This window comes from Parus major, chromosome 10, assembly GCF_001522545.3.
Source record: "Parus major isolate Abel chromosome 10, Parus_major1.1, whole genome shotgun sequence".
Classification (NCBI taxonomy): Eukaryota; Metazoa; Chordata; class Aves; order Passeriformes; family Paridae; genus Parus; species Parus major.
Window position 1 is genome coordinate 10,174,995 of NC_031779.1, and position 21,663 is coordinate 10,196,657.

A 21,663-nucleotide genomic window follows, 5' to 3' on the forward strand; every position below is an offset into this window, starting at 1 on the left:
ATTAACTTTAAATCCCTTCCTATTACTGTGGAATAACTTTAATGCAGATTTTAGAACTGGAAAACCCACACTGTTGCCTAATTTGGATGTGACAAGTCCTAGCACAAAGCTGAACTGGAGTTACTGGTTTTGCACTCTGAGCTTGCTGTGTTTGGTCATAGGGCCCTTTGTGCTGCCATCAGAAAGTCACCCTCCAGTCCTTTCCCGGTGTTAGCAGGGATTTGCCATTCCCACCAAAGCACCCAACCACTGAAAAGCCGAGCCGCCTCACCGAGAAAGGTGTGAACGGCACCAGGAATGCCGTTCCTCCCATCTGTTGCAAAATTCAGTGGCTGACTTTGCCTTAGGTTCTGACCCTTAGCTAACACCTAAATGCAGTTGTTAGAGAGGAGCAGAACAGCACTGGTGGCCTTCAGTTAATAGCAGATCAGTTCTCTTACCTCCAAAGCCAGTGCTACCTCCATCTTCCCTCTCTTGGGCTCTGTGGCACACTGAGAGCCAATGTTACTTCATCGATTTTAATACCTGAGCAGTTTTGCTCTTTGAATTTAAAAACATCCAATGTCTATGAGATTGGAGTCTAAATCAGTCACAGGATAATTTATTTAATGGCTGTTAAATATGCAGAATTAACCTTTTGTATGTTATTCTTCTCTTGGTGTATTCTTGAATTTACTTTGGATTTTATGACCTATTTATTTATGCTTGTTTCTTTTTGAGGGAATACATCTCAGCTGTTAAAGCTAACACATTGCTTAGCCTAACTACTTTTTGCCTTTAAGAAACCTTGATATAATACAAAAGGATTACTAAAACTTTGGGACCTCTTCAGAAGGTGTGTGACTCTGGGGTGTACCACAAACCAGTACCAAAAAGTAACCAAATTACTAAACAATTAATTAAAAGTAACCAAAATTACTAAACAATTCAAAAACTGCAAAGTTACACATTTTCTAAGTTTTAATTCCCCTAGTTTCAATGGCCTGTTTCTACTTCATCCCATTACAAAACAGTATATTTTGAATTTTTGCCAGTTACGTGATTGTAACGTTATTTAGTATATTATAGGAAAGGTATTGGACAAATGTTGTCACAAAAAATCAGCAACATCAGCACTAGAAAATCTTCCACAAATAATGGAGGGGACTTACAGATTCCATTAACCTGTGTCATTGCATGTTTTTTGCCTTACCTGACAAATTTTAAACTTCCATGTGGCTAAAAAAAAGCTATCTTTAGTTTTTAGGAGTAGCAGTCCGAATGTAAACTGCTGAGTTGCCACTACAGCTGTAGCTGGAGAAATTATTTACCTGGGCAAATCAGAAAAGAAGAAACCTGTGGCCAAAGAAAAAATAAGGCATTTGGGAGAATTCACCCTGTTACAAAAATATGAAAAGTGAACAAATAATAACTCTTTTCTGCTACAGATTACTTCACTGTGGAACAAAAAATGTTTTCTACACAGAATCTGTTTGGCCTTGAGTGGGACATTAACTAGATCTCTTTATCAGTTAGCATTTGCAACTTACTTAACTACTTGAACTCTAGCACTTATTTTGAGCAACTGCAGAACAACAGCACATATCTGGTAAAACTTTTTATAGTGTCAAACAAAGCCAAAACCAGGTCACTTTCATTTAATGGTAACTCATTTAGTTTCTCAAAAGGAATGCTGTGGGATTTTTTTCTATGCATGAGTCAGTGTTTAATCCATGTGAGGATGAGCAATCAAACAGCAGCATCTTGGCTACTGGATATTGCAATAATGAGGTAAGAGCTTCCTAAGAGACGTTTCTTATCCTTTAGCACCTACACTGACATCCTGTTAAAGTTGGATTAATGGAATGTAAAACCTATTGGGGTTGACATCACAAACTTTACTAGTTCTAGTGATGATTACATAATAAACTCAGCGTGTCAAGGGCAAACTGATAGCTTGATTTGAGATATAAAAATGAGATACGAGAACCACGTAACAAAAGGAGTTATGTTTAAACCAGTTATATTCAATTTGAGATAGCAGAAGCTTGCTTCAGGTTAGAGGTCCTTAAATGCTGCAACTATAAAATAATGCTTCATTATTTCCTTGTCATTCACAGCTGACAGATGTTGATTTGGAAGGAGATAGCAGAGGAATTTTGAGTTGACTTTGCTGTGAATGAAAGGTAACACTTAGCATGACAAATAGCAAATATTTATCCTACTGTGCACTGATTTACAAGATTTAACATCTGAATGTACAAGAATTCACCTTTTGGATGACTAGCTCTGCTAGTTTAGGGTCAAATCATGCCATGTTTTGTAAGGCTGATCGGCTGATGAAGGTAGTAAGAGAATATAAGGTGACTTCCTTAGGCCATGTGCTATCACTGCATGGTCACAGGGTTGCATTTCAATGTGGTGCTGTGTCCTGCCTCCACAATACTGAAGGCTCATGCTCTCTCAGACAGTACAAGGCAGAGAGGATGTTGATGACTCATTTTCCTTTCATTTTCATCCCAAGCTCCAATCCAAGTTCCTGAAACAATGTGTTCTCTCCAACTAAGCTTATCACAGCTGGACTTTCAAATAGTTTGATGTTGATCTCTACAGTTTTGCAGGATCAACAGGAAAACAAGGCATTGTGAGATTCCTCACCTTACACATGTTCTCCTAAACTAATAGCTTGTACCAGAGAAGACTCATGCCCAGGATGGCCTTCAGCTACTTCTTCCTAATTTCCTTGCTTCTTCTAGCTCTTCAATTTATAAATATGCTATCCATAAGGAAGTGTATTTACACTTAGAGGCCAGTATGATAATCATGAAAATCAAGTCACTATAGCCCAACTATTGCTGTGAGATGAGGTGAAGGATCTAGTCATAGAAGAACTGACTCATTAGCTTAATGTGGGATGTGAGCTTTATTTCAATTAATTAGAAAGGGAAGAAGAGGGAGAGAGGAAGAAGGAATGAGGTGATTTCTCAGAAATTCTTTATGGTGTCAACCATAAAGAATTCAAAAATCCCCCATTTTCTCTACTTGGGAAGATTCTTGAACCATTTCCCAAAAAATCTATTGGGCTTCCACTGCTCCTTCTGTTTCTGTTCCCTAAGCCAAGAACTAGCACATGGGAATCTGGGCAGGAACAAATAGTGGCAGATCTGCAGGCTTGGGACCTCTACACAGTAAGAGTGTGAATGGAGTCTCTTTGTTGTGTGATCTTGTACTCAGAACTCATTTAAGTTTTTCCTGCAAAAGCCTTATTTTCCCTTTCTATGGAAGTTGAGAGTCCTGACAGCCTAATTTTAATATCTATGTAAGATAACATGAATTCTTCTGAAGTTAACTTAAAACAAGCATTAGGAGCTCCCCTGCAGCTGAGGAACTCTCTGCTACACCCTAATTCCAGCTGGCCCCAGTTTCTGGGTCTTCCCAAATTTGCACCTATTGTCTGCAGCAAAGGTGTTCTGACACCAGAATTTACAACCGGGCTTACCAGTTTAGCCTTGCTAAACGGCTGATAATGCAAAAACGTTTTTGTTTTTTGTTATCTAATGCTGGCATTTTGCAGCAAGGGGAGACAGATGATAACTCAGGATAGCTGACAAATGATCAGGACTGACAATGAAAAATTAAAAGTTTTTAATTACTTTGAATGTTTGGATTCAGTTTATATGTAATTACTGTTCTTGTATGGCCATGGTATTTTAGAAAGAGATGAGAGATTTTTCTAGAATGTCTTTAATTTTTTTTTTTAAGGAGCACAAATAATTTAAGCTAAACCAAATCTGTCTTCCCTTACAAGTGCTGTTTACTCTAGCACAGAGGTTGTTGCAAAAGCTATATAATGACATATATAGTAGAAATTATTGTATAAGGCTTTTCATTTGTGGTGCCAATTCTCCAAGTTTGCAGATTGCATACAGGGAAAAAAGAAGACAAGGTTCCACCCCATGGCAGTTCCTAATCTAAACTGGACACCGAGTTGACTGAAGTGGAACAAATGCATCCTCCTTTTTCCCTCCAAAACGGAATTTCCTCCAGTTTGGCTCAGGCCTGTTAGAAGATGCCTCCAACGCGGTGCTAATGGCGGCACGACCACGTGCGAGCAGGGCTGGCAAGAACAGCGTGAACTAATGTGAACTAGCGCTGTTCCCTGCGCTGCGGCTCTAACAAAGAGCAAGGCCGGCTTCCTCTCCGCGGCAGGAGCCGGCTCGGAGGGCCCGGGCTGAGGCGACCCCTCGCTGCCGGGTCCGTGCCCTCGGGACGCCGTGCAGCCCGATGCGAAGCCGCTGCCTTTGCGGAGCTGCGGGGCCGCTCTCTGAACCTCGCCTTCCCAGCCAGGCGGGTTTCTCTCCCGGGAAGCTCCATTTTTAACATCTCTGCCTTCACCTCACCAGCTGCACACGGCGGCACGGCCGCCTGCCCACCACTGACACCTCCTCAGGGTATCTCGGCGCCCGCCGCTCGTGTGGAGAGACTGGGACCCCCTCAGGTCTCCGGCCAGCCCACCCCGAGGGCACCCTGCCGGCAGCACCGCCCCGACAGCCCCCACCTCCTCCCGGGGGCGGTGCGCTGACGCGGCAGCGCCGCGGCTCCTCCGCCGGCCGAGTCGCACAATTATGAGAAAGAGGCGCCGGGCCGAGACCGCTGCCAGCTCTGGGTCCCGGTGCGGAGCCGAACCAGCGCCGTCCTCCGCGTCCCACGCCTCCCTTCGTCCCCGGAGCGTCGTCTTCGCCCGGCCTCTCCCCACCCAGCCCTCCGCTACCGCCGAGCCCAGCCCCGATAGATGGAGACAGGCCCCGCCACCGCCGACGCCGAACCACGAGCAGGAGCTGCCCGGCGAGAGGAGAACCAGAGTCGGCGCCGAGACCCAGCCCGGCCCTGAGGAGAATGGTGAGAGCCGCGGGGATGCCGCGGCGGCGGGGCCGGGCGCGCCCTGCGGGGAGGGGGCAGGGACGGGGCCGCCGGATCAGACCTGTCCCCGCCGGCTGCCGCGGCTCCCGGCCGCTCCGAGCCGCCCCGGGGCCGGAGGGGCCGCTGGGGCTCCGCGCTGCCGGCTCCCGCTCATCTCCCGTCCGCGGGCCCGGCCCTCCCGGAGCTGCCGGCCGGGAATGCCGCGCGGGGCCCGGGGCACCGCCGGGTCCCGAGCACCCGCCGGGTCCCGAGCACCCGCCGGGTCCCGCCGCGGAGGCAGCGCACCGCTTAGAAACGCGAGCTCCCCGTTAGCGCTCCCGGTGCTGCCTCCGACCGTCATGGTGGTTTGGTCTAAAACCAGAATTCGCACGGTGCGGTTCTCCGGGCTGCAGCAGTCCTTCCCTTCTGATCTTTACACCTATTTGATTTTTGCAGTTTCAACATGTTATGCATAAGGGAGCGTATATACACTTAGAGATGTATGAGTGCAAAGAAAACACAGTTTAAAATCTAGCTCTATATTCTGGCTGCTAAACGGTTCTTTATACCTATAAGTTTATTCCTTAATAGTGAAAGAATTTAGAGTGACTTATCGCATCAAGTGTTTTCAAGTAATTTTGAAAATACAAAATGTGAAGTCTAAATATATGGATTTCTATAGTCTGCTTAAACTTCTAGTAAGATGCTTGGTTTCATTTTAAATAAAGGTATTTCATTTCACGATGTTTTCTTAAAAACCATGGGGATTCGTGCTCATGAATCTTCTATTTCTGAGTATATCTGTGAACTGTGTGGAAATGTGGGCTGTGTTTTTCTAGAAACTGCTAATCCAGCATTCTTCTAGGAAGAAGCTGAAAATGCAACCTTCTGTTCTGACTTAAATCTGCCACTTGCATGGTACTTCTTTTCTCAGCTGAAGTGGTTTGATGTTGGGTTTAGTTTTGAGGAGTGGGACATTTGATTTTTGGGTTTATTTCATTTTTATTTAGTTTAGCTCTGGTGTGTTTTTTTGGTGCTGACATAGCCTAGAAATGGACAGATTGATTTTTACCATCATAGTTTTGTAAATTCGAGACTCTGCAGCCTTTCTGGCACTGTAGTGTGCTTGCAGTATTTTATATTTGCTGTGTGTTTACCAAATGTTTTAAAACCTCTGTTAAACAGGTGTTTTGGTTGAGTTGAATGTAGGATATTTTATGCAAGCTCATTTTGCTAAAAATTTCCCTGCTGCTCCATGACTATTTAGCAACTTTGAATAATTGCTGGATGGTGTCCAGCATTAAATCAGGAATTATTCTAAGGAGTGAGTTGTTCACTGTGGCAATTCTGGCTGTTCAGTGTTTTTTTTAAATGTGTCTGTGTGGGTGAGATAAGTGTCTGCTAGATCATCCTTCATACCTTCTGGTATGAGGCCATTCTTGACTTTGCTATTTCAAGGCAGGAGGGGGAAAAACCTTTGTGCATGTGGAACTGTTTAGGCTGAGTTTGGACTGTACTTTGGTTTCCTGATGTACTGTGATACTGGTTTTGCTTACTTGAGCTCAGCAGTGGAAGGGTCATATTCACTTGTCATACAAAGGCACCTTGAAACATCCCCTTGAATTTGACAGTTATCTCACACTTTTAAAGGTACTGTATCAGATCATCTATCTCCCCACGTGGATTATCTTGGAGAGAGTGACTCCATTGTGTTTTAAACTTTCATTTATTTTCTTGTCCCTTGAGGCTCTGCCTAACTAGTCCTGCTGCATTACCATTTTGTCTTACCACATCAGCTCAGCTTTCTCTGCTCTGCTGGTGATAGACTGCAGCATCCAAAGTCCTCTCTTTTTCTCATTGTTATCTTTGCCACTTGCTGTGCTTCCCTTTCCTGGAAGCTTTGGACCAACACCCAAAATTTTCATGCTTCTCTTTCATGGCCCGTTCATGAGGTGCATTCCTGTTAACTGTTCAATACTCATGGATGGTCGTGGCAGATGAGCGTTTTCTAAACAGAACAATTTTATTTCGAACTTAAATAGCTGACACAATAAGGTTTGGCTATATTGGTTTGCGCTTTGACTCCAGTAATGTTGCAAATAAATATCCAAGAGGACTTGTCAGAAATTGTGTGTGAAGAAAGGTGCTTGGTAGAATTTTGAAGTCTTTAAAGACTTTGAGAATGGATTTCTATATTGTAAAGCTTTGAAATACCAAGACAATATGAAATTATACTTCTCATGCCAAAGTATTTAACCTGAAAAAGTGTTTTTGTAATTTTCTTTTTTTTAGCTGATGTTTATTTCTTTTGGAATTCCAAATTTCTTTCATCACTGTCTACGTGTGCTGTGATATTTACATGCCCTGTTTATTTTCTGAAACAAGCAACATGAGTTCTGAGTGGTTTTTTCCCACTTTTTTAAGGGCAGACCGATAGTAAAATCAATGTGTGTGTTTTTCAGAATTGAAGTTTTGGTTTTGAGGTGACATTTCTTGTATATGAGTAATTCTGTCTTAGTGCATTTTACCTTTGGTAGTTGAAATTTCAGCAGCTGACTTTTCATCAGATAAATTACTGAATAATCTCAATCTCTGTGTGTATTTGGATAAAATACTTATATAATTATTAGAGCTATGTCACTTTTTTACCTCTGATACTGAGAAACGAGTCTGTGTGCTTCATTGGTTCTACAAGAAATAGTCCACTTCGCCTGTGGTAGAACTTGAACTTTTGTTGCACACTTTCTTTGTATTCTCTGGCCTGAAGCCCTCTTTTTCCTCTGCAGTTTTATTATTGTCTTTTTTTTTTAATTTAAGCCCTTTGCTTTTGGTCACATAATGATAATGTAGAGGTGATGGTGTCATATATCTTGATACAGCCAGTATCACTGAAAGTGATCTACTTAATCCTTGGTTTCTGTTATTTTTATTATAAGAAGCTTTTCTTATGCTTAAATTATAGGTGTTTTTGTTTTTAACAGAAGTACAGAAAAAGTAAAGCCCCAAAACCTTAGTGTTGGCTGGCTTTGCTCCCTGTCCTGGCTCAGCACAGGATTAGCTGGGCATCCGTGAGGATGTGCAGGAGGGGACTTGGTTTTTTCGGTAGCATCCAGTCATTAATCAGCCAACCAGCTGCATCTCAGCTGGGTAGGACCACAGTCCTGAGCAGCAGTGGGGATCCCAAAAACAGTGTTCATCACAGCTGTTCCACTGATGGAAGGAACATTAGTTTTCTTGAAGAGCGGTGAGGTTTTTTTTTCAGCCTTTACTCCTATATTTTGCTTAGTATGTAGAATGTGAGCCACTTTCTTTAACTGCTGGGTGTGCTGGACCCACAGAACAACACAAGTTTTTCTCCTCAGCCATTATGATTTTTGCACAGAAGAAGGGATGCTGTTAGGTGAGCAGAGGACAGTTCTTACTCCTGTGTTCTTTCCAATAAGAAAAGGCCAGTGAACTTCTGATGGGATAATGAAATGTAAAAAAACAGGAGAGAAACTGTATATGACTCTTTCCTTCCCAAAAGTTGGCTGAAAAGTGTCCTGAACATATGTGGAATACAGGAAGGAAAATAACTGTAATGCTAATAGTGGTTCTGGTAGTTCTGAAAAGCTGCTATATGGAAGGACAGAATATTTAACTGTAGCAAGTGGTTTAACAGCACATGGTATAAGGAGGTTGCAGGATTAGTCTGTAAGGTAAATGTGGTTGATTGCCAAGGAGATCTTAAAGTATGGTACCAAACTGACAGCACATTAAAGCTTGGTTTACAAGTTATGCATTTTGTGCCCCTTAGCTAAAGCAAAATTCAGATGCTACTGAAATGGTAGGCTTAGATTGAACCTTAATTATGGGAATCCTGAGTTGCATCTCAGTTACAGTTTATTTAATCTTTATATTAACAAGAGCAGTACAAGTTTTTTTTCCTGAAGATTTGTACAGACTCATTCTAGCTTGAGCTGGTTCATGCATTTTGTTGCCACATTTTCTGAAATGTTTGAATACTCTGTGTGTGTGTCAAATGTGCAATTGCTGACTTAATGTATGTCAACCCATCTTTGTTTCATTTGTTCTCAGCTCAAGGAGGCTGGAATAAGATTTGTGTGAATAGCATATCTCGTGATTTTTTTACAGCTGCAAAATGAGAATTTTAGAGGCTGATTCAGTCAGTAATTAAGTTAGTACGCTGCTGTATGTAGCTGGACAACTGATGTTTTTAGATCATCCAGCTTCAGAAAACAGTGATGGTAAACCCTCTGTGAAGCTTTAATGGGACTTCATTTATAGCCTGTCCTAATTTACATCATATACAGTTCAACACCAAATGCTTGTTTTGTTTAAATACACATCGTGTTTTGCAATGAGCATGCACCAGACCAATACACAGTTTCAATGAGTGTAGTTGTGTGCTTATAGTTTGTGAAAATTATGCACATATGAGTCTTACCAATGTCTAGACTTACTTGTGATAATTTAATAGCAAGAATTTGAGGCCTCCTTTTGATTTGGAGAGCACTGGACCTCTTTTTCAAGATTTGTAATAGCCTGGTCAAGCTTCTTGTTTCCTTGTTCCCAAAGCCTGCTCTGAATGACTCCCAGTGCTATTGGATTCTGCCTTTAGATTGTTTACTGCTAAACTGAGCAGATGTAAAAAGAAAAAAGGAAAGAAGTTGTAGTTTTGAGAATTGGCATATTGCGATTAAGTTCTGGTTTGCTGATTTTATTTTTTTTGTTTGATTTTTTACTGGCAACCTTTTGGGTGATTAATGAAGTATATTTTTGCTGTGTTACACTAAATCATTCTTGTTTGAGAATGCTTTCTCAGTTACATCTCTAAATGAGTTTAATCGAAGTATTCAACCTTTCACCATAACTGTAATCCTCAAAGCTTGGGAAAGTGTCTGTTACAGCTCAGCCTGTGGTAGCACAATGGATTTTGTAATTGAATCTCAGTTTTTGTTCCATGCTTTGTTCACACTTAGCTCTACCCAAAGTGCTACTTACTTTCTTTATCTACTTGATTCTTGTCACCTCTGCTAAGAATTTTCACTTTGTAGTCCCCTGATTTATGCTGGGTCAGATTTTGCAAGATGTTCCTGGCTGATGGTTCTTATCCAAATATCTGCTAATTTTTTCTCTAATGCTGCAGTTTTTGTGAGATGTGGTCTTGAAAAACTTGGCTCAAAAAGTTTAAGTTTAATAAATAAATCTACATTTATGCCTTCTGCAAATGAATTTCCAGATGCTTTGTTAGGAAAACTTAATTTCACAAGAACTTATGACTTAAAAATTTCTGGAGTTGGGGCTCTCCTAGAGTTAGTATTATTTAGCAGCATAGTCCTTCCCACTCTTACTCATATTATTGACAATATCTTTTCTGACTGATCTGGAGTGCTTGAGATGTGTTGCAGGAAAATAACCTCAGGTTAACGGTTGTTGCTCAAGCCCTTTGCTAGCTGTTCCCATGTGTGCCAAAGCTCTTCTTAAAGGTGTGTTGTAATCCAGTCAAAACTCCTCTAAACACTGCCTGTCTCCCTTTCACCTGTCCCTTTGTGCTTCCTTGTGTGCTCAGTCACTGGGGATCTAAATTGAATAAACTTCTTGTCACCTCCTTTCCTTTTTTTTTTGTGGATTATTTTGCTGGTCATTTCCCTGAACCAGCTTCCATGTGACTGCATAAATGCTGGTGCTGGTATGAGATAGGTTGGGATCATGTGCAGAGGCTTAGGAAAATGGGATTGTGGCTCCCCAGACTTGACAGGAGCTGTGAAGCTGGATTGGAAGTGTGAAGTTGGATTGCTCTAAGGGGCCTGAGATTTGGTTTGTGCTATTGCATTAGGAAGTGTTCAGTTACTCTGTGCATCACCCATGGCACATGAATGTTTTCTGGGTCTTGCAGCCGTGTGCACAGGCAGGGATGGAGCTGTGCCAACACAAGTCAGGTTCCATGGCCTCCTCAAAGTGTAAACCAAATTGCTTTGTAGCCTTGTCTAATTGTACTGCAAGCACATGGGTGGCTATTCTTCAATACTCCTGTATCTAAATTCTTGTTCACGGAGGATGTTTTTCTTGACCTGCTTTTCTGAATGTGTGCTAACAGATTCAAGATCACTTGTTATTGCCAGATGTGCTGTGCTCCAGTCTGTCTCTGAACTGAGCTGCACCAAGATGAGTTTGATCCCTCCCATCAGGTTATTTCTGTTGGCAAATGATTCACTGCTGGTGACTTGTCCTCGTGTAACAGAATATTTCTGGATTTGTCTCAGTGTTCTTAGCATGCAGCTTTTCAGTGCTGTTCCCATTCTTGTTTAACTTTCTCAGGGAGCTGAACCTGTTTCTTTGAGTTAGGAGAAACCAAAGCTGCATTCTGATAATGTATCTGCCAGAGCTTAGCACAGCAGCCATGTGGACAGGTTCAAAGACAGTCATGTTGCTCTACAACATTGTTAAAATTGCATGTAGATTGGCTTTGTGTTGTGAGTGTAATGCAGTATTCTAATTTGTGGCTAGAGCCAGTCTGAAAAAGCTGTTTCCTTTCAAAGCCTGTCCCTGGTGCTGCTGCAGGTCATGCAAGTCTCCAGGCATAACTTCAGTCACCTGGATAGGTTAAATTATGCATGTGCTTAAGTGACACATGATTAGAGCCTAAAAATACCAGTTGTGTAATTACAGAACTGTTAATCAACTTTCTCTTCAATTATAAAAATCAGTTAATCTACACGAATAGGTGCAGTTAATGATGTTTTAAATGTCAAAGTCTTACCAGTTTCTCCTGTGCTCGCTGGCTGCATTATTGTCTGTACTTTGCAGAATCCTGTTAAACAGCAAGTTTAATAAAACTTCAGCTGAAGGCATTAGAAGAGTACATAGCCAAGGGTGATCTGGACAAAGAGTTTGAGAGAGATTCATCTTGAAGGAACTCCTGCTCGTGGTAGTAACCTTGCACTAGTAAAGGATAATAAATCACTGGTACCTTAGCTGATAAATATCCTAGAGAACTGTCCAGGAACGTAGCTTTGTCTGGTGTGGCAATGCTTCTGGCTGCAAAACTGGTTAGAAGAGGCTCGGTCCTCCTGATTTCACAGGCTCTTCTTTGCTGACCTCGTTAATGCTGCTGAAGGCATTCATGATATTGCTGCTGGCTGGCCTTGGGGACAGACAGCCCTGTGAGCACTCACTGGCCTCAGCCAGGGGCACGAAGCACCGATGTGGAGGTTGGGATGGACTTTTACCTCTTAAACTGGCATCAACTGGCTTTGCAGCCAGAGGCATTGAAAAACAGAAATATCTACTTAAATAACCTTTGCCCTTCTAATTTGTGCAACTTCAAAAATGCTCTTGATGAGGATTTATACTTTTGCCTCATTAAGTAATTGGTCTGTCTTAGTCTTGGTTTCTTTTATGCAGAAAAAGAATTTTTAAATTTTTAGCTGTAGAAAACCCACGTTTTGTGTGCATGCAGTTTTCAATATAAATCTTACTGCTCCATGTGCAACACCAGGACTCCTTGTTGTTAAATTCTCTGCAATTGTTTCAAGTGCTTTAGTGAAACAATGTGGCCTTTTTATGTTGCTTATATAGGGAAAGAGGGCAGAAACCACTCATCACCCTTGTCCTGGTTCGGGCTGCCAGCTTGTGTTACAGGTGAACATTCTGCGTGCTGAAGGCTGCTAACAAACGAGTCATTGTGTGAATGTGTCCTCTGGTTGTGCTCGGTGTTTCCTGGCCCACAGGAGAAATATTTGGTACTGGGATAATCCCTCTGTGGGACAGCACAATGCAGCAAACCTTGGGCTGTGCTTTCCAAACAAAGCTTTTCTCCCTTCAGAAAAATCCTGTTTCCAGGTTGTAGAAGGATGTTTTCTTGTCACCTGCAATATGCAGAATACAGGTAGACTTTGCAGGGAGAGGGAGGATTGTTCATAAGAGCTAATTAGGCAGTGAGTCCCCAGGCTTGCTCAGTGGAGACCAAGGGGGATTCAGAGCAGCTTTTTTTCTCTCTGCAAAGAGGATGTAGAAAAATTAGCACAACTGAGATAAGATTAGTCATTTTGACTATCCTCTTGGGCATCTTTACTGGGTTTTGGGGGGTTTTCTGACAAATATAAAGATCTTACATGTAGGACAAGAAAAATCTTTAGTAATTAAGTATTAGGAGTTGAATGTTAATTATACCATGAATTAGAACAAATCTTCAGTACCAGATGAAAATGGTATTCTTAAACACAGGGTATGTGCCCCTCCAAAATGTGACCTTAGGCAATATGTTCTTGCTTCATTGGCAGCTCTCTGAGAAATAAAGCAATACAGTCTTAACTTCATTTCCTTCCTGAGTATCAGGACGCATGTGCATTAAAAAAAATAAACCTTTTTGTGTGATAGATCTGTAGTCTTTCCCTGGGTGGCTGGAGCCTGTGTGCTTTTGGGGATTATTTGGATGTACCTTAGCAATATGGTTAGATCAGCTCAGCTCTTCTGCCATCCCAGTATCTTTCTCCTACCAAAGGGGATGTCCTCCTTCCCTTGTTCCCACCCTGGCCTTGTGATTCTTTCTTGTGTCTTAGTAGTTTTCTGTCCAGTTTGCATCTGAATGTGTTTATTCTGACATTAAAGCTACCTATCTGCTTTTTTTTTTCTTTTTTCCCCCTGAGAGTAGGGATCTCAATCAGTTCCCCAAAGGGCAAGTGCACAACTGCAGGAGGGGGAGAAGTAGCAGAGGGATGGGTGGGAGAGCAGAGTAGAAACTTCCTCAGCTTGCCTTCTCTGACTGCACCCTCACTTTATAATTTGAAGAATTGCATCTGTAAAAGCAAATATTTCTCCTGTGTTTCTTGGCTTTGCCAGGATCTCCACCTCCCTACTGGTGTCTTTTGTTTCTCTAGAATGACTGTCTTCACTCTTCTTCCATCTGGCAGGAAGGAGCCTGTCCCAGGTATTAGTTCAGTACAGCTTAGACAGGTCTTTGTGCCACACACCACTCAGCATTGGTGAGTTTTACTGGAATTTAGCATGCTGGAAGAAATAGAAAACATTTTCCATGTGAAGTTGTGTCGTGGTCTCTCAATATCATTTAATTAGTTGTTTCCCCTATCCTGGGGGAAAAAAAATCCCAAATAAAAAAAACTTAACATACCAAACAAAAAAAAGCCCCCCCCAAAAAAGAGGGTACCGTATTTCTAAAAATAATATATTTAGTTTCTGAGTAATTATTTAGATTTGTGGTATTTAACAAAGAAAAGCCTCTGAAAGCATCAAAAGTTCAAATAACCCTCAAAAAGAGAGGGTGGAAATTTTTAAAAGTGCCTCAATGAACATTGTATATTATTTCAGACAGTAATTAGCTGCTTTCACATTTCCTTAACAAACCTGCTTACGTTTCTTCTTTGCACTTTCTAGAGTAGAAAACAGAAACTACTTGAATAGTTTTAGTGGGGAACTTTATCTTCTGATAAGAGTTTAGGTACATGGATGTCTCTCCAAAGCTGTCAGAGTTCTTGTGCCCTGAGGTGGGGCTGTAGTCAGTGCTCACTGAGCAGCTGCAGGCTGAGCTGGCTGTGAGAGGAGAGCTGCTGCTTTACCTTGACTGGAAGTGTAACTGAATCCAGTAGCTCTTTGTTATAAGCTGTATTTAAAAATGCTAAAGTCTTTGTAATTCGACAGTAGGTGATCTATAGCAAATTCTTGTTTTGCCTTGCTTTTATGCAGGTCATCCTACTTTCTCCAGCCTGTTCTAATCTCCCAAGAAGTCTGATGACTTTAAAGAGTTGACCAAAACATTTGCTTCCCCTACTGTGCCTAACAAGTACTGGCACATTGGTATGCACGTATATACAGGCAGGGAGAACCCAAAATTCCAGATCTGTTTCAGGTGGGTCTTTGGTTGGTTGTTTGCAGATGGGGCTCTTCCCTAGTTTCAGCAGTTTTGATTATAACAATAAAGTTGTTTTCCCAGATACTGTGTCTAAACAAGTTCTGTGAAATGTCATCATCCTTAGCAGTGGTCTGGTGCTGTCTCCTATTTCATGTGCCCACTCGTATGTTCTGTTGCTCTTCCTTCTCACTCATGCTATTCAGAGAAATATTATTGATCTGCCATAATTAATATGGGTATAGGCTTCCTTTTTAAAAAAATATATATTCAAAGAGTTGTCTGAGGCCAGCTATGTTAAAAATCTCTTAGTGATAACAAGTTTCCATTGCTTAGTGAGTTAATAATAGCCTACTTAAGTCAGGAGGCACCAGAATCTTTGCTGTGATGATAGAGAAGTGTCTTTCTTTGTATGACATGAAAAATAAGTCAGATCTGTAAATTGAACAGGCTAAGAAAGTGGTAGAGCAGGACAAACAGCATCCACCCTGCCAGTTTGCTTTTGTAGTTGTAATGTGCTTCAGCACATTCTGAATTAATCAGATGTTCATGCACTTCATGAACTAGAAGGGGAGGACTTTCCTTAAATCTGCAGCTCAGATATTGCTGGAGTACATCCTTTGCATGAGGTGAGGGGGTTTGCAGCCTGTAAAGCTGTCTAGGAACAGCGGCTGCCAGAGCTGAGGTTTCTCATCAGGGAACAAAGCGGAAGCAAATTGAGGGCAGGATTAATTATTTGGCTGGTCACACAAGCCCTTTCCCACTGCTTTATTTCCAGAGGTGGCCACCACTGCCTCCTTTCTTGCATCTGTGACTAGTGTTCCCTGTGTGAATGAGGGAGGTTGCTTCAGGAGACAGCCACCAGATCCAGACAATGTGAGCTGCTTTACTGCTGAAACCATGCCGCAAGCCTCGTTCCTTCCAAAAATAAATCCAGAGTTTATAGGATTGTCTGTTGGTACATCCTCTGTGGCATGTGCAAGGTAAGCCCAGCACTTGCCAGAAATGTGAGGTATGAACCAAACTAATACTTCCATGCAGAGTAGATCTGGTGAGGCAGGAAGCGCAGGGCTCTCAGCAGCCAGCACAGCGTGTCCCATCCGTCCCTGCGGAAGGGACCAGGGAGAGGCACCAGCCTTCATACCCACAGAAATGTTTTGACCGACTGAAAAAGACTTGGCATCGTTCTCTGTGTGTGTTGGTGAGTAGGAATGCTGACTCTATCTTCCTGCTGCTCCTATTTAAGAGAGTGTGTAGGCTTGCAGTCTGCATCTGGTAGGGCGAGAATGATCACAGACTGCAGCTGAATCTTTGGAGCTGCGAGAGGTGAGGAGGATGCAGACTGTACAGTTGGATCATTGTGGATAAGGAAGGGAAAGGAGGCTGGATGTTTCAAAATGTGAGAGATTTGAGGTTGGTTTATATGGGTTGTTCAACATAATTAAAAGTGGATTTTAAGTGAGGGACCCTATCAAGAAGAAGCAGGCACCGTATGACAGGCTTGAAGACATTCCTATGTACTTTGCCATGACTTTTTTTGTTTGGCTTTTGTTTTAATATCATTTGAACAAAGTGAATATTGAGAGTGAAAATATTGGCTGAAAAGCTGTAGCTCTTGTAGTTACAACCACACACACAACTTTCTCTATCCTATTCTTTCATCCGTGGTGTTAAGTTTTAGGGAGTGAAGAATTATTTTCATCTCCTTTGAAAACTCAGTTGTTTGTTGCTTTTAGTTCATAACTTCAGTATATGCTTTGAAATACATTATGGAATGCATCAAAATGCAATTGGTCTGTGAACTCAGAAAAAATAATTTATAGATTCTTTAGCAGGGCTAAAAATTTTAAGCTTTGTATTTCATTAGTTAGGAAGACTGCAAATGTAAACTATTTAGAAATCAATTTACTTCAGCTCACAGTAATGAAACTGGTTTACCTTCTGCTGTATTTTCTTTTTCCTACCAAATTCTGTCAATGAAAGTTGTTGGAAAATAAAATTTAAAATGCATTTCTCTCCTTGCTTCCCCTCGGGTTTTCTGAAGGCGTGTTCAGGAACAGTTTGCCATCTGCTGTGCTGACACAGTCTCAGGGAGCCTCTGGTTTTGGCAAGTTTAGTTACTGTATCTGGTATAATTGGGCACTTAACTCTGAAGGTGTTTATTGTTATATCAGCTGAGAAAAAGCCAGTTTGAAATTACACCAGTGGGTGATCGTCTTCTGAAATCAACGGATGGTCCATTCCATAGTGACCTGAGCTATCTGTAGAATCAGTCGAGAAATATTTTCTAGGTGTATATTAATATTTATTTAATGCCTTGTCTGGATGGTGTATGCATTTTTTAATTTAATACTTTCTGAAAAACAGGAGTAATTTTATGGCTGGTCTAACTGCAGAACAGCACAGACCTTAACATGTTAAGCAAATAATTTATTTTAAAATATGCTGGATTTACTCTGAATTTTCCACTGAAAAACCTGTATTGCAGTTAGAAGATAACTTTCCCAACAATATGAGTAAAGTGGATTGAGTTTGAATGTAATAAAAATATACCAAAATATACCAAAAATATTCTAGATCATCAGGGTTAAAAGTCACCACTTAATAATGCTAAATTCTGTATATGAATTTGGAGTATTCTTAGTTAATCTGCAGAAAAAAAAATCCATAAACAACTGAATTATGTGCTTTGTAATCATACAGTGAAATAATTATCTCAAAACCAGACTTCAGATGGGAATAATTTTCATCGAGATTGAGAGAGCTGTAAAAATCCCTTTTGACAAATCCCGATTACCGTTTGCATCCAAAACTTCACGTGGATTCAGGGAGTTCTGTGGTGGCTTCATTACGTCAGAGAAGAACTTGATGAAACAATAGCTACTCTGTTAGAGACCTGGATTGCTGTGAAATCTGTTCAGAGCAAATCTCCTGAACTGTTTAATAAAAAATAGGATTGCTGAAGGTTTGTTTTCAGCACTAAGGGAGCCATTGAGATGAAGATTCTTATCTTTACTCTCTGGCTCACTTGAGATCTGCTTCCCATGTGCAGAATTGACAGAAGGCTTTCTCTGACTGCCCTCTTTCCTTGCTTGCTTCAACAGTTTTTATTTATCATAAACTCAGTAGTTTTTTTGCTGTCAAACAATCTATTTTCAGGACTGTAGCAATATTTTCACTAGAGAAGTTTTTCAATCCAGAAAACTGGAGCTGTTTGTTTTTTTAGGAGTGCAGTGAAGCCTGGTGAGCTGTCCTGTTCAGAACAGGATCTTCAGCATAGCAGAGACACCTTTGGTGCATGATGGGTCTGTCTGAGCTGGTCACATTCTGTGACAAGAGATGCCCCAATGCATTTGGGGAAAAACAAAAACCAAACAACTTCTTGTAGATGAAGCTGGTAGTTGTTTTAGAGTAAGAAGTAATCCTGATGCAGCAGGTAAAATATCCTTGCAAAAATTTTCATTTGTAGTGAATTAAACAACAATTAAGGTTAAAGCACGGTTCTTGTCATTTAGAGTGACATTCTTCACAGGGATACATTAAAGCACTGCATAAATATCTTTTGGCATTGGGATGATGTCTGACCCTCTGTCTTTTGAGTATTGCACATATACATATTTCTATGGAATTGAGTACAAAAAATTGAGGTTGACTGATATTGTAGATACTGATTTAGGAAAAAGTTTTGTAGGTGCTGTGTGTGTGTTGTGCATTTTCTGGACAGACAGCACTGTTATTCTGTGTCAAAGAGTTTTAAATGTAGCTCATAATACTAGCTGGCCTAAATGCTTTGTTTTCTTCCCCCTCTTTTAAAAAAGCAAACAAGAACCCTCAAACTAAGATTATAGAAGTATGTAACTTTAAATTGAAGGGGAAGCTAGTAAATTAAATGCCTGGGGTTTGACGGAGCCAAGAGTTTAAAACAAATGGTAGCAAATATATGGCATTAAACTATCTAACTTCGTTTTTTTTCCCTTCCATCTGCTTATTTGCTTAGTTAGCTGAAGTTTTGAAGTTTTCTCAAATGATAAGTGTTTCATTAAGAAACTCAGATGTGCTCTGACAGTATTTTTAATACAAAATTTTAACTATTTTCTTTGGTAGATAGACATAAGTGTCTTTCAACTAGCTCTCCACCCCATACACAATGGTTTAGTTACTCAGCTCATCCTGGGGTGAACATTTGCAGTATCGTTCAGTTGACTTGTCCTAAAAGCAAGTCCAGGTGCTTTGCCTGGAGTGTGCTTCTTACCACCTTAAGGATTTGAAGCAACTACAAGAAATCTTTTCAGTGAGCTAATGATGTAGAGGAGGCTCTGTAAGATTATTAAAACCTACCTGAAATCTTTCATTTGGAGCATTTTATTTATGGCTCCTTTTCCCACTAGGAGCTTGGTGAATTCTAAACTACTTGATATGCATTAACCTAATTGGATATTGTATTTATCACAGTTGTTTGGCTTTGTTTGGCTTTATTCAATGTATCTAGCATAAAAGCAGTAAGAAGGAGGTTTGTCTGGAATTTCTGCCTTTCAGCTATAGCTGCAGAAGCATGGTTCATGGCTAGGGTTGGTTGTCTGGGCAGGGATCACAGGTCAGTCCCATGGTGTAACACGTGTTTGGATAATGGAGTGGATTTCTGAGATAAGAGATCCTCTGGTAAGTCACAAAGAGTGTGTGTGGTATGCATAGTTATATAAGAAGCAGTAACTTCAAGTTGGAACATTGTCAGTGGACAATTCCTTGAATAGACAAGCTAAAGGACATTCTTAGTACAGTATGTCTCTTAGAAATGTTTTGAAATTTATCTTGTTGGCTGTAAGTGACCTAGACAGATAGGACTCCTCTGTGGCAGTGCTAGCACGACTGGTCCTGCTGCACATAGTTTCCACTGTGTCTTCTTGTTTTCAGGCTTGCTGAAACTTTCCTGTATTTTCTTCTGTCCAGATGGAAAATAAATGCTTTGGAAAATTTGAGGCAGTGGAGAAAGAATATAGAGTCTATACTAATTTTTAAATAAAGGACAAATAGAATTGGCAGATCTTTTCCTTGAGAAAGTATTGCATGTATTGAACTGCCTTATGGTGTAAGCAGAGATTTGAAAGATGAAATATGAGATGGTGTAGAAAGTGATATGATTTCTAAATTCAAAGCTCAGTCTATGCAATCAGTAACTCAAGTCCCCGTTACTGGCCGTCCACAAAGGTCACAGTTTGGCAAATTATTTATTAGTTCAGGTCAGTTTCCTGATTCAGTGGGGAGCTTTATTGAAAAGTTGTCAGGATTACTGCTGAGTTGGTGTGCACTGTTGCAGGCTCCAGGGCAATGTAGTTGGGAAAAGTTAAATTTTAGTTTTGTAACAAATATTGTTACAATATTGTAACTTATGATCTTACAACAGTATACAGTATCACAAAAGAGTAGAAAAAAATAAACTGGGACCTCTTTGTGCATGGAGTTCAGAATTGCCAGCTACAAATATTATTTATACCTGCCATGTTTGTGTTACTTGAAAATCATGCAAGTCATTTTGAGATTTTGCCAAGCAGGCAGGCTTACTTTCTGTAGAGAGAATAATTCAGACCAAGTCTGTTGAATAAACTTTGAGAATTTCACAATAGCTTGATAAGGCTTTGCCATATTGCCATGCATCAATTGCTAGAAATTAATTGTCTTCTTATTTTAATATACTGAATCAGAGGCTCTTAAAAACACGTGAGCCAAAGTGGGGGAGAGTGGTAGGTGGTTGATTTTTATTTCCGAGACCTGATCTCATCTCTTTGGTGATGTCTTTGTTTTTTGGGGTTTTTTTTAAAATTTAATTTTTTCACCTGCTATATGCAAAACCTGAAATTATAGTTTGTGGTAAAAAAATTCATTCTACAAAGAGGCTTGCTAAAGTTATCCAGTGGGAATTTCAATAAAGATAACAAATTTTGAGCAGGTACATTTAAATAATCTCTGTTATTGGAGCTTTGGAGTGCTAATGCTATTGCTGAATCGAACATAGCTAATATTAAAATGGCCATGGTAAAACTTCCATCTGTTATAAAAGGCCATGGATTATCTTGGCATTTAGATACTTCCAGAAGTGGAAACAATTGGGCACATTCTCTTGAATTTGTAATTCAGCAAGTACTTGTGTAAGTTTTGTTTTGAATAGCAATTAAAATTATTTCAGCATTGGTGAAACTGTTGGGAGAAGATGTATTAATTTAAAATGGTGTGAAGTATTTCTTTAAATCATGATCCCAGAGTGAGTATATCTCTTCTAGATGATTGAATCAAATTGTGTGCTTTCTGCTTCTTGATTTTCATTCAGAAGTACTGAAAGACACAGTGAACTTTGCTCAGAAATCAGTACAACCAGGATGATGAGGTATCTTGTGAAAGAAACCTACAGCTTAAATTCTGTGCAAAAGCCTTGTCCCTCTGTTGGCAGCTTTGGGATGAGGAGTTAGTAGTTACTGTAGTACCTCTTCCAAAAATGTAAAAATGAAGAATTTTTATGTGTATAGACAAGGTCCTGCCAGCATTGTTTGCTGAGAGGTCTTATTGTGGTGAAATTTTCATTGACTCACCTGAAAAGTGAAGATAGCTCTGGAACACTATAAACTGTATTAAAATTTTTCTTGTAAGTCTTAAATTTTATTTAGCCTGAGAGATTGAGAATGCACAGGAAAGAATATGGGAAGTTAAGTTTTTTTTCCCACAAGAGGCAATTTTGAAAGGAAAGAAAGTAAATAGTTGAAAAATAGCTCTCTATATGTTGATGCTTGTGCTTTTTGCTAAAAGGCTCCTGACCCATGTTACCCATAACCATGGTGTAAAGTGCATATTCTAAAAATACACTGGGAAAACAGAGCACTTGGAGCAGCAGGAGCTGTTACTGGAAACAGAGTTTGGGGGTGGGGGGT

At 40.6% G+C, this 21,663-nt stretch overlaps 1 protein-coding gene across 2 annotated transcripts in view; it reads left to right on the plus strand.

Annotated features, from left to right (window-relative positions):
- Positions 1-4,584: 4,584 nt before the first annotated feature.
- TRPM7 (transient receptor potential cation channel subfamily M member 7) overlaps positions 4,585-21,663 on the plus strand; it is a 51,946-nt gene continuing 34,867 nt past the window's right edge. Inside the window, exon 1 of one of the 2 annotated variants that reach the window (XM_015638623.3) lies at positions 4,585-4,878. In XM_015638623.3, coding sequence (XP_015494109.1) covers positions 4,876-4,878 — 3 coding nt within the window. In that variant the 5' untranslated portion in view covers positions 4,585-4,875. The remainder of the gene's footprint in view (positions 4,879-21,663) is intronic. The other variant, XM_033517007.1, reaches the window with a different exon arrangement.